Genomic DNA, 12080 nt, shown 5'->3' with positions numbered 1-12080 from the left:
AGCTTTCTTTATAGTCCAACTCTCACATCCATACCAGAGAAAGCAATGGCACCCCACTCCAGTATTCTTGCCTGGAAAATCCCATGGACGGAGGAGCCTAGTAGGCTGCAGTCCATGGGGTCCTGAAGAGTCGGACACAACTGAGCGACTTCACTTTAACTTTTCACGTTCATGCACTGGAGAAGGAAATCGCAACCCACTCCAGTGTTCTTGCCTGGAGAATCCCAGGGACGGGGGAGCCTGGTGGGCTGCCGTCTATGGGGTCACACAGAGTTGGACACGACTGAAGCGACTTAGCAGCAGCAGCTGTACATCCATACGTGACTACTGGAAAAACCATAGCCTTGACTAGACTGTCCTTTGTTGGCAAAGTAATGTCTCCGCTTTTAAACATGCTGTCTAGGTTGGTCATAACTTTTCTTCCAAGGAGTAAACGTCTTTTACTTTCATGGCTGCAATCACCATCTGCAGTGATTTTGGGACCCCAAAAATAAAGTCTGTCACTGTTTCCACTGTTTCCCATCTATCTGCCATGAAGTGAGGGGACCAGATGACATGATCTGTTTTCTGAATGTTGAGTTTTGAGCTGACTTTTTCACTCTCCTCTTTCACTTGCAGCAAGTGGGTTTTTAGTTCTTTGCTTTCTGCCATAAGGGTAGTGCCATTTGCATATCTGAGGTTATTGATATTTCTCTCGGCAATCTTGATTTCAGCCTGTGCTTCATCAAGCCTGGCATTTCTCATGATGTACTCTGCATGTAAGTTAAACAAGCAGGGTGACGATATACAGCCTTGAAGTACTCCTTTCCCAATTTGGAACCAGTCTGTTGTTCCATGTCCAGTTCTAACTGTTGCTTCTTGACCTGCATACAGATTACTCAGGAGGCAGGTAAGGTGGTCTGGCAGTCCCATCTCTTTCAGAATTTTCCACAGTTTGTTGTGATCCACAAGTCAAAGGCTTTGGCCTAGTCAATAAAGCAGAAATAGATATTTTTCTGGAACTCTCTTGCTTTTTTGATGATCCAACAGATATTGGCAATTTGATCTCTGGTTCCTCTGTCTTTTCTAAATCCAGCTTGAACATCTGGAAGTTCACAGTTCACATACTGTTGAAGCCTGGCTTGGAGGAATTTTAAGCATTACTCAGCTAGCATGTGAGATGAGTGCAATTGTGCAGTAGTTTGAGCATTCTTTGTCATTGCCTTTCTTTGGGATTGGAATGAAAACTGAACTTTTCCAGTCCTGTGGCCATTGCTGAGTTATCCAAATTTGCTGGCATATTGAGTGCAGGACTTTCACAGCATCATCTTTTAGGATGTGAAATAGCTCAACTGGAATTCCATCACCTCCACTAGCTTTGCTCGAAGTGATGCTTCCTAAGGCCCACTTGACTTCGCATTCCAGGATGTGTGGCTCTAGGTGAGTGATCATACCATCTTGGTTATCTGCGTCATTAAGATCTTTTTGTATCCCTCTGTGCATTCTTGCCACCTCTCCTTAATATCTTCTGTTTCTGTTAGGTCCATACCATTTCTGTCCTTTATTGTGCCCATCTTTGCATGAAATATTCCCTTGGTATCTCCAATTTTCTTGAAGAAATCTCTAGTCTTTTTCATTCTATTGTTTTCCTCTGTTTCTTTGCACTGATCACTGAGGAAGGCTTTATCTCTCCTTGATATTCTTTGGAACTCTGTGTTCAAATGAGTATAGCTTTCCTTTTCTCCTTTGCCTTTCACTTCTCTTCTTTTCACAGCTATTTGTAAGGCCTCCTCAGACAACCATTTTGACTTTTTGCATCAGGAGATGGCAAGAGTGAACATCGACATTTTAGGAATCAGTGAACTAAAATGGACTGGAATGGGTGAATTTAACTCAGATGACCATTATACCTACTACTGTGGGCAAGAATCCCTTATAAGAAATGGAGTAGCCCTCATAGTCAACAAAACAGTCTGAAATGCAGTACTTGGGTGCAATCTCAAAAATGACAGAATGATCTCTGTTCGTTTCCAAGGCAAATCATTCAATATCAGGGTAATCCAAGTCTATGCCCTGACCAGTAATGCTGAAGAAGCTGAAGCTGACCAGATCTATGAAGACCTACAAGATCTTCTAGAACACCGCAGAAAGATGTCCTTTTCATTATAGGGGACTGGAATGCAAAAGTAGGAAGTCAAGAAATATCTGGAGTAACAGGCAAATCTGGCCTTGGAGTACAAAACAAAGCCGATCAAAGGCTAACACAGTTTGGCCAAGAGAACGCACTGGTCACAGCAAACACCCTCTTCCAACAACACAAGAGAAGATGCTACACATGGACATCACCAAATGGTCAACACAGAAATCAAATTGATTATATTCTTTGCAGCCAAAGATGGAGAAGCTCTATACAGTCAGCAAAAACAAGACCGGGAGCTGATTGTGGCTCAGTTCATGAACTCCTTATTGCCAAATTCAGACTTCAATTGAAGAAATGGGAAAGCCACTAGACCATTTAGGTATGACCTAAATCAAATCCCCTACAATTATACAGTGGAAGTCACAAACAGATTCAAGGTATTAGATCTGATAGACAAGAGTGCCTGAAGAACTATGGATAGAGGTTTGTGACACTGTACAGGAGGCAGGGATCAAGACCATCCCCAAGAAACAGAAATGCAAAAAGGCAAAATGGCTGTCTGAAGAGGCCTTACAAATAGCTGAGAAAAGAAGGAAGAGGAATACTTGCCTTTAGGTCCTGGGAATGGATGCTCTCACAGAACTAAGGATAGCTGGGGAAAAGTGTGCAGATTAAGAAAGCCAACTACGACTACAAAGAGAATGCCAGGGAGTTCGGGGCGCATATGACAGGAAGGGCTGTCCTAGTCTTGATGGTCTGGGACGAATTTCCTGAGGAAGTACCATCCGAGGTGCGAGGTGCGTCCCCTTCACACAAGCGGGGCTCAGCCCTTGGACGGCGCCTTCGGCGAATCCCTGCCTGCCCCCTTCCCTTGCCGGGCCCCAACTCCGCCGACCTGCCTGCCGTCCCGCCGGTGCCTCACAAGCGTCACCTCCCCGTAGCTGCCTTTGCCCACGACACGCAGGTAGCAGTAGGCGGTCAGGGGCATGATCCTGGCGCGGACCCACAGTCGGGATGCGGCGGCAGAGGCGGGCGGGGCGGCGAGCGGCGGCGGGAGACTCCGCTCATGCCCGAGAGGATGTGGTACCCGCGGCCGCCGAGGCGCCCTTGCCCGGGCGCCAGAGCGGAGGCCCGACCCACCGCGACGCCGCTGCCATAGCGATCCCAGAGGGCGAAGCCCTGCGCATGCTCTGCGGCCTGGAGGACCTACCGCAGAACTGAGGCGTCTAGCGGCCAGAGCGACCGCGCGAGATATGCGCGCGCACCCTCGGCCTCAGTTCTACTGAGGAACTTCCGGGTTGCCTGCGGCAAAGAAGCACAAACGCTTCCTGCTAGTGAGCGTTTATTTGCTTTAAAAGCTTTGCAGGTACTCCCTCCACAAATACATATTTACTGACTGCTTGCCCTGTGCCATGCCGAAGAAGTCCCTACCTTCCAGGAACTCACATTTCTATTAGGGGACTGAGGACAGACTAGATTCTACAAGTAATATTTGTTATATTTACTTTATCACAAGATAGTTAATGTATACATACAGCAGTCTGTCTTAATTTTTTGTGCATTGCAAAATTGGAGATATCAGTACACTTTGCTCCTAATAATTCAGCTTCCATATTGAGAACTGCAAAAGATATTCGGAAGGACTCCATTCAAACCCCTGCACTAATTGACTTGACCAAATTTTGATATGGTTTCCAACAACTTAAGGCAGTATTCCTAGAGGACTGGCCCACCTTAAATGGCCTGCTTGTGAAAGCTCAAAGCTGCCAAAAGAATTTATCTTTTGTTCCAACCAGTATCTCCCTTTCCTAAGACATTGACCTAACAAAAGTTAAAATTATAAATTGTGTGTGTGTGCGCGCTTACAACCCCAGAGTGTCTTTCTTAAGGTCCTAAAATCCAATTGAAGTGTAAGATTTTTTTTTTTTTGGTTTATTTTTCCCAGTTTGGGGGGATGGGGTTGATATTGCCCCTGTTGAGAATGCATAATATCACGCATTCATGCTAAGTTGCTTCAGTTGTGACTGACTCTGCAACTCTATGGACTGCAGCCCACCAGGCTCCTCTGTCCATGGGATTATCCAGGCAAGAATACTGGAGTGGGTCCTCCATGGGATCTTCCCAACCCAGTGATCAAACCCATGTCTCTTAACGTCTAACCTGCGCTGGCAGGCACGTTCTTTACCACTAGCAGCCACCTGAGAAGCCATTTTTGTTTTTGTTAAAAAAAAAAAAAAATCCAAGGACTTCCATTGTGGTCCAGTGGCTAAGACTGTTACAGAGTCCAAGCTCCATGTGCTCGCTGCACTGACAGGCCAATTAGCTTAGAGATGAGGTGTGAAGGCAAGGAATACAACTTTATTCCAAAAGGCAGCTGACAGAGAAGATGGCAGACTTGTCCAGGTCTGGATGCCAGGTTCTTTTATAGAACAAAGAGGAGGAGGAGTTGAAGAAGTAAAAACCATTATCTTGCAGATATTTCCTGGAATGGCCAGCATCTTGGTTGTTCAGTTGCTCAGTCGTGTCCAATTCTTTGTGACCCCATAGACTGAAACACACCAGGCTTTCCTGTCCTTCACCATCTCCTGGAGCTTGCTCAAAATCATGTCCATTGAATTGGTGATGCCATCCAACCATCTCATCCTCTGTTGTCCCCTTCTCCTCCTGCCTTCAACCATTCCAAGTATCAGGGTCTTTTCTAATGAGTTGGCTCTTCACATCAGGTGGCCAAAGTATTGGAGCTTCAGCTTCAGCATCATAAAGCTGAAGATAAAGAACCCGATTGCCAATGCAGGAGACGTAAGAGATGTGGGATTGATCCCTGCCCAAGGAAGATCCCCTGGAACAGGGCATGGCAACCCACTCCAGTATTTTTGCTTGGAGAATTCCCATGGACAGAAAAGCCTGGTGGGCTACAGTCCATAGGATGACTAAGAGTCAGACACAACTGAAGTGACATGGCACACAATAACAAAAGTGATGAAAAACAAAGGTTAAAGTCAAAGAAACAGATCCACCTTGGAGTCAGAATTGGCTCTTGCCTACAACAAGACTCTATGCTTCCAGTGCAGAGGGGCACACATTTGATCCCTGGTCAGGGCACTAGATCCTGCATGTTGCAACTAAGAGTTCGCATGCCAAAACTAAAAATCTGGTTATTAGAACTGTTAGGGGAAGCACACTGATTGAAACCGCCCACCCTGGCCAGGTACCACGGTAACTATTTGCATGAGTTGTTTTATGACAGGTGGTCCTGGTAAGGAACAGGGAACTAATAAGCCTCCACCAACAAGAAGAGTTCAGGAAAGGTCAAAAGGAGACACCACCTGTCTGACCACCTCCCAGAATCCTCTCTGGCATCCATCTTGGCTGAACAAGGTGTGCACCACCAGGAAGAACTCTGAGTCAGAATGATTGGCTAAGGATAATGTGGAAACTAATCCCATCACCATAAAACCCGAGACTGCAAGCCATGTGGCAGAGCAGTTCTCCTGGATTCCCTTACCCTACTGCTCTCCACCCGGGTGCCCTTTCCCAATAAAATCTCTTGCTTTGTCAGCACATGTGTCTCCTCAGACAATTCATTTCCACGTGTTAGACAAGAGCCCAGTTTTGGGCCCTGGAACAGAACTAAGACCTGGCAGAGCCAAATAAATAATAATAAAAAATAAATACTAAAAAAATTTCAAGTTAGTAAAATAAAAGGATCTTATAGTCTTGTTTTTTGGCGGGGAGGGGGGTGCCTCACTGTGCAGCATGTGGGATCTTAGTTCCCCAACCTGGGATGGAACCCGTGCCCCCAGCTTCAAGTCTTAACAATTGGACTGCCAGGGAAGGCCCAATTATCCATAATCTTTTGATGTTAGACTACATATCTTTTTTTCCAGCAGAAAACTGTGTATCCTGGCTCCTCCCTTACCTCATGAGGGCAGTTCCTCAGAGCTGAGAGGATGTCTTCCAGGCTATATGGTCCACAGAAAGATTCCCTGAATAAATCTCAATTAAAAGGGGCTTCCCTGGTCGCTAAGTGGTAAAGAATCCACCTGCCAGTGCAGGAGAAATGGGTTAGATCCCTGATCTGGGAAGATCCCACATGCTTCAGAGAAACTGGGCCTGTGCTTCACAACTACTGAGCCCACAAGCCACAACTACTGAAGCCCACGTGCCTAGAGCCCGTGCTCTGCAACAAGAGAAGCCACTGCATTGAGAACCACGTGCACCACAGCTATAGAGTAGCCCCTGCTCTCTGCAACTAGAGAAAACCCCCACATAGCAACAATGACCCAGCACAGCGAAAAATAAATATCTTTTTTTAAATCTTAAAAACTTTTAGATTTTTGTGCATTTTTCTTCAGTCAATGTCCTTAATTTTTTTTAAGCCAGTTAAATAGAATTTTTGAACAAATTATTTTGGCAATACTTTCTTAAAGTAGGAAAAAAACCACACATCTACGGCATACATATGGAAACACACATCAACATACAGACTGATGCAAACAGAGAGCTTATAGCTTTTGTTCTAAAATTTTAGCCATGAATCAGGTGCAAAATTACAAAATTCACTAGTTATAGAAGAAACTGGATCCAAACTGTGTCTTTGGCAGACGGAATAAGTTAAGGTTAACTGCTCAAATGGTTAAAGCTTTGTACTAATATTTGTGGAGAAGACACTTAAGATTTTTCATTTGCCTAAATTCCAAATTAACGGTTCCTCTGTTGTTTCCTTCTGATAAGAATTATCTCTTTGAAGTTAACATTTCAAAGAGATAACCTCAATTAGACTTCTGGAGAAGAACAGATAAGAACATTACATCTCAAAGGCACAGAGGAAATGCAAATTCCTCCAAAGACTTTTGTTTGTTAGGTGCAGAATTTTTAGCTTTTTGAGATAAAATAGGGCAGGTTTGTGACACTGTACAGGAGACAGGGATCAAGACCATCCCCAAGGAAAAGAAATGCAAAAAAGCAAAATGGCTGTCTGAGGAGGGCTTACAAATAGCTGTGAAAAGAAGAGAAGTGAAAGCCAAAGGAGAAAAGGAAAAATATGCCCATTTGAATGCAGAGTTCCAAAGAATAGCAAGGAGAGATAAGAAAGCCTTCCTCAGTGATCAGTGCAAAGAAACAGAGAAAAACAATAGAATGGGAAAGACTAGAGATCTCTTCAAGAAAATTAGAGATACCAGGGGGACACTTCATGCAAAGATGGGCTCAATAAAGGACAGAAACGGTATGGGCCTAACAGAAGCAGAAGATATTAAGAAGAGGTGGCAGGAATACACAGAAGAACTATACAAAAAAGATCTTCATGACCCAGATAATCACGATGGTATGATCACTCACCTAGAGCCAGATATCCTGGAAGGCGAAGTCAAGTGGGCCTTAGGAAGCATAACTACGAACAAAGCTAGTGGAGGTGATGGAATTCCAGTTGAGCTATTTCAAAACCTAAAAGATGATACTGTGAAAATCCTGCACTCAATACGCCAGCAAATTTGGAAAACTCAGCAAAGGCCACAGGACTGGAAAAGGTCAGTTTTCATTCCAATCCCAAAGAAAGGCAATGCCAAAGAATGCTCAAACTACCGCACAATTGCACTCATTTCACACGCTAGCAAAGTAATGCTCAAAATTCTCCAAGCCAGGCTTCAACAATATGTGAGCTGTAAACTTCCAGATGTTCAAGCTGGATTTAGAAAAGGCAGAGGAACCAGAGATCAAATTGCCAATATCTGTTGGATAATCGAAAAAGCAAGAGAGTTCCAGAAAAACGTCTATTTCTGCTTTATTGACTATGCCAAAGCCTTTGGCTTTGTGGATCACCACAAACTGTTGGAAATTCTTAAAGAGATGGGAATACCGGACCACCTGACCTGCCTCTTGAGAAATCTGTATGCAGGTCAGGAAGCAACAGTTAGAACTGGACATGGAACAACAGACTGGTTCCAAATAGGAAAAGGAGTACGTCAAGGCTGTATATTGTCACCCTGCTTGTTTAACTTACATACAGAGTACATCATGAGAAATGCTGGGCTGGATGAAGCACAGGCTGGAATCAAGATTGCCAAGAAAAATATCAATAACCTCAGATATGCAGATGAGACTACCCTTATGGCAGAAAGTGAAGAGGAACTAAAGAGCCTCTTGCTGCAAGTGAAAGAGAAGAGTGAAAAAGTTGGCTCAAAACTCAACATTCAGAAAATGAAGATCATGGCATCTGGTCCCGTCACTTCATGGCAAATAGATAGGGAAACAGTGGAAACAGTGACAGACTTTATTTGGGGGGGGCTCCAAAATCACTGCAGATGGTGACTGAACCAATTAAAAGACGCTTATTCCTTTAAAGAAAAGTTATGACCAACCTAGACAGCATATTAAAAAGCACAGACAATACTTTGCCAACAAAAGTCCGTCTAGTCAATGTTATGGTTTTTCCAGTAGTCATGTACGGATGTGAGAGTTGGACTATAAAGAAAGCTGAACACCGAAGAATTGATGCTTTTGAACTGTGGTGTTGTAGAAGACTTTTGAGAGTCCCTTGGACTGCAAGGAGATCCAACCAGTCCATCCTGAAGGAGATCAGTCCTGATTATTCATTGGAAGGACTGATGCTGAAGCTGAAACTCCAATACTTTGGCCATCTGATGGGAAGACCTGACTCATTTGAAAAGACCCTGATGCTGGGAAAGATTGAAGGCAGGAGGAGAAGGGGATGACAGAGGATGAGATGGTTGGATGGCATCACCGACCCAATGGACATGAGTTTGAGTAAACTCCGGGAGTTGGTGATGGACAGGGAGGCCTGGCATGCTGCAGTCCATAGTGTCACAAAGAGTTGGACATGACTGAGGGACTGAACTGAACTGAACTGAGGGCAGGTTTGAGGACTGGTTAAAAAGGACAGGTGGATTTTTGTTTATGAAGCTGCATTTCTGGCTTTGCAAAAATTGCCAACATCCGCTGGATCATGGAAAAAGCAAGAGAGTTCCAGAAAAACATCTATTTCTGCTTTATTGACTATGCCAAAGCCTTTGACTGTGTGGATCACAATAAACTGTGGAAAACTCTGAAAGAGATGGGAATACCAGACCACCTGATCTGCCTCTTGAGAAATCTGTATGCAAGTCAGGAAGCAACAGTTAGAACTGGACATGGAACAACAGACTGGTTCCAAATAGGAAAAAGTACATCAATGCTGTATATTGTCACCCTGTTTATTTAACTTATATGCAGAGTACATCACGAGAAACACTGGACTGGAAGAAACACAAGCTGGAATCAAGATTGCCAGGAGAAATATCAATAACCTCAGATATGCAGATGACACCACCCTTATGGCAGAAAGTGAAGAGGAACGAAAAAGCCCCTTGATGACAGTGAAAGAGGAGAGTGAAAAAGTTGGCTTAAAGGTCAGCATTCAGAAAACGAAGATCATGGCATCCGGTCCCATCACTTCATGGGAAATAGATGGGGGAACAGTGGAAACAGTGTCAGACTTTATTTTTGGGGGCTCCAAAATCACTGCAGATGGTGACTGCAGCCATGAAATTAAAAGACGCTTACTCCTTGGAAGGAAAGTTATGACCAACCTAGATAGCATATTCCAAAGCAGAGACATTACTTTGCCAACAAAGGTTCGTCTAGTCAAGGCTATGTGTTTTCCTGTGGTCATGTATGGATGTGAGAGTTGGACTGTGAAGAAGGCTGAGCGCCGAAGAATTGATGCTTTTGAACTGTGGTGTTGGAGAAGACTTTTGAGAGCCCCTTGGACTGCAAGGAGATCCAACCAGTCCATTCTGAAGGAGATCAGCCCTGGGATTTCTTTGGAAGGAATGATGCTAAAGCTGAAACTCCAGTACTTTGGCCACCTCATGCAAAGAGTTGATTCATTGGAAAAGACTCTGATGCTGGGAGGGATTGGGGGCAAGAGGAGAAGGGGACGACAGAGGATGAGATGGCTGGATGGCATCACTGACTTGATGGATGCGAGTCTGGGTGAACTCCAGGAGTTGGTGATGGACAGGGAGGCCTGGCGTGCTGCGATTCATGGGGTCGCAAAGAGCCGGACACGACTGAGCGACTGATCTGATCTGAAGGACAGCTGTTTTTAATTCCTCAGGGGATTGGGTTGTAACTTAAACGACATTATTGATTGACACCCCCCCCCCACCACACCCCCTCTCCATACAACTACATTTTTCTCAATTTGCTTCTTTGTATCAGGGAGAAAATCTTCAACTAAGAAAGAAATCAATAAGATCCCTATTTCTAGACTTACAGTTATCTGTCTTTGAAATGTTTCTGTAAATCCTTCCACAAAAGCTTCAGAAGATTTTTTTGCTTGCTCAGTTTTTTTCTTTCCCTTTGTGTACATTTAGCTTAGAGAAGCCCTCCACTCCCGCCCCCCCAAAAAAATTCTTATCAGGCTCTGAATATTAACTTCCAATTTGGCCAGTTTCTGGTCAAAGAGCTAACTAGGGGCGGGGGTGGGGGAAAGTCCTTTCGAATAAATCTTGTTAATTTTCAGCCAGGACAAACAGTAAAGGCAAGTACAACATCAAGTGTCTCCTTCCCCGCTCCCCTGCCTGGCTTGTCTGGACACTATAGAGAGAGATTCAGGAGAGCTGAATCTGGTTAGTATTCTTACTGTTCACTGCATTCTCCCAGGATCCCACCTTCAGTCTCCAGTATCTACCAGAATTTCTTAAGGTTATCTACTAATTTTAATTTTCCCTAGGCTATTTAAGGAAATAAAATAGCTTTACCAGAAAATCTCTCAGGAGTCCCACCAACACTGGGAGGGGCTCACACCGGGGCCCTCCTTTGAGGGTAGATATGAGGACATCTGTAAGGCCACTAACTTGGTGGACTTCTGTTTCGGACTTGTAGTCTCTTCAGAGTGAAAAGACAAATCAGACAGAGAATTAATAGAATGAATACCCAAGTAAAGGAAGACAGAGGGGAGCAGTCAAAGTTGCATCAATCCTATATAGCCTTTTCTTTAGGTGCCTCTGTGTCTTTAATTTTTCATTAGCCATGAGTCTCTCAGTGAAGGTATTGTGGAATCTTGAAGGCTTTTGGAGGTTTCTGCATACCAATTAAAATAGGTATCCCATTCTGTTTGTTTGATTTGGGAACCCTTGCTTTCAAATGCACTTCTTAAATAAATGCTCTTGTCTAACTGGAACCTTTCTCATATCAGCCACTGTAAGTCCAGATTGTCTTTGTGAGATTTTACCATTTTTGTAGATAATTACAACTGCCAGATCCAGAGTTCTTGGATATAAAATATGCAGTTGTGCCAGAAGGTGGCGTACTCAATTATTTGAAACTTGATCCCATTGCTTTAGCTGTTTGGGGTCTCTTAGAGCTGGACTGGATGAAGCACAAGCTGGAATCAAGATTGTTGGGAGAAATAGCAATAACCTCAGATATGCAGATGACACCACCCTTATGGCAGAAAGTGAAGAAGAACTAAAAAGCCTCTTGATGAAAGTGAAAGACAAGAGTGAAAAAGTTGGCTTAAAACTCAACATTCATAAAATGAAGATCATGGCATCTGGTCCCATCACTTCATAGCAAATAGATGGGGAAACAGTGGAAACAGTGACAGACTTTATTTTTCTGGGCTCCAAAGTCACTGCAGATGGTGATTGCAGCCATGAAATTAAAAGATACTTGCTCCTTGGAGGAAAAGTTATGACCAACCTAGACAGCATATTAAAAAGCACAGACATTACTTTGCCAACAAAGGTCCATCTAGTCAAAGTTATGTTTTTTTCAGTAGTCATGTATGGATGTGAGAGTTGGACTATAAAGAAAGCTGAACACTGAAGAACTGATGCTTTTGAACTGTGGTGATGGAGAAGATTCTTGAGAGTCCCTTGGACTGCAAGGAGATCCAACCAGTCCATCCTGAAGGAGATCAGTCCTGATTATTCATTGGAAGGACTGATGCTGAAGC

General features: G+C 44.0%; 1 protein-coding gene across 5 annotated transcripts in view; it reads right to left on the bottom strand.

Annotated features, from left to right (window-relative positions):
* Positions 1 to 12080, bottom strand: part of NEK4 (NIMA related kinase 4) — a 44644-nt gene that overhangs the window by 27728 nt on the left and 4836 nt on the right. For 2 of the 5 annotated variants that reach the window (XM_044934113.2, XM_006050243.4), the window contains exon 1: positions 3015 to 3319. The exons of 1 other annotated variant lie outside the window; for it this stretch is intronic. In XM_044934113.2, the coding sequence (XP_044790048.1) occupies positions 3015 to 3107 (93 nt within the window). In that variant the 5' untranslated portion in view covers positions 3108 to 3319. 2 more of the 5 variants (XM_044934116.2, XM_044934115.2) reach the window with 2 other exon arrangements.

Source organism: Bubalus bubalis, chromosome 21, assembly GCF_019923935.1.
Source record: "Bubalus bubalis isolate 160015118507 breed Murrah chromosome 21, NDDB_SH_1, whole genome shotgun sequence".
Classification (NCBI taxonomy): Eukaryota; Metazoa; Chordata; class Mammalia; order Artiodactyla; family Bovidae; genus Bubalus; species Bubalus bubalis.
This window is presented reverse-complemented; position numbering and strand designations above follow the sequence as displayed.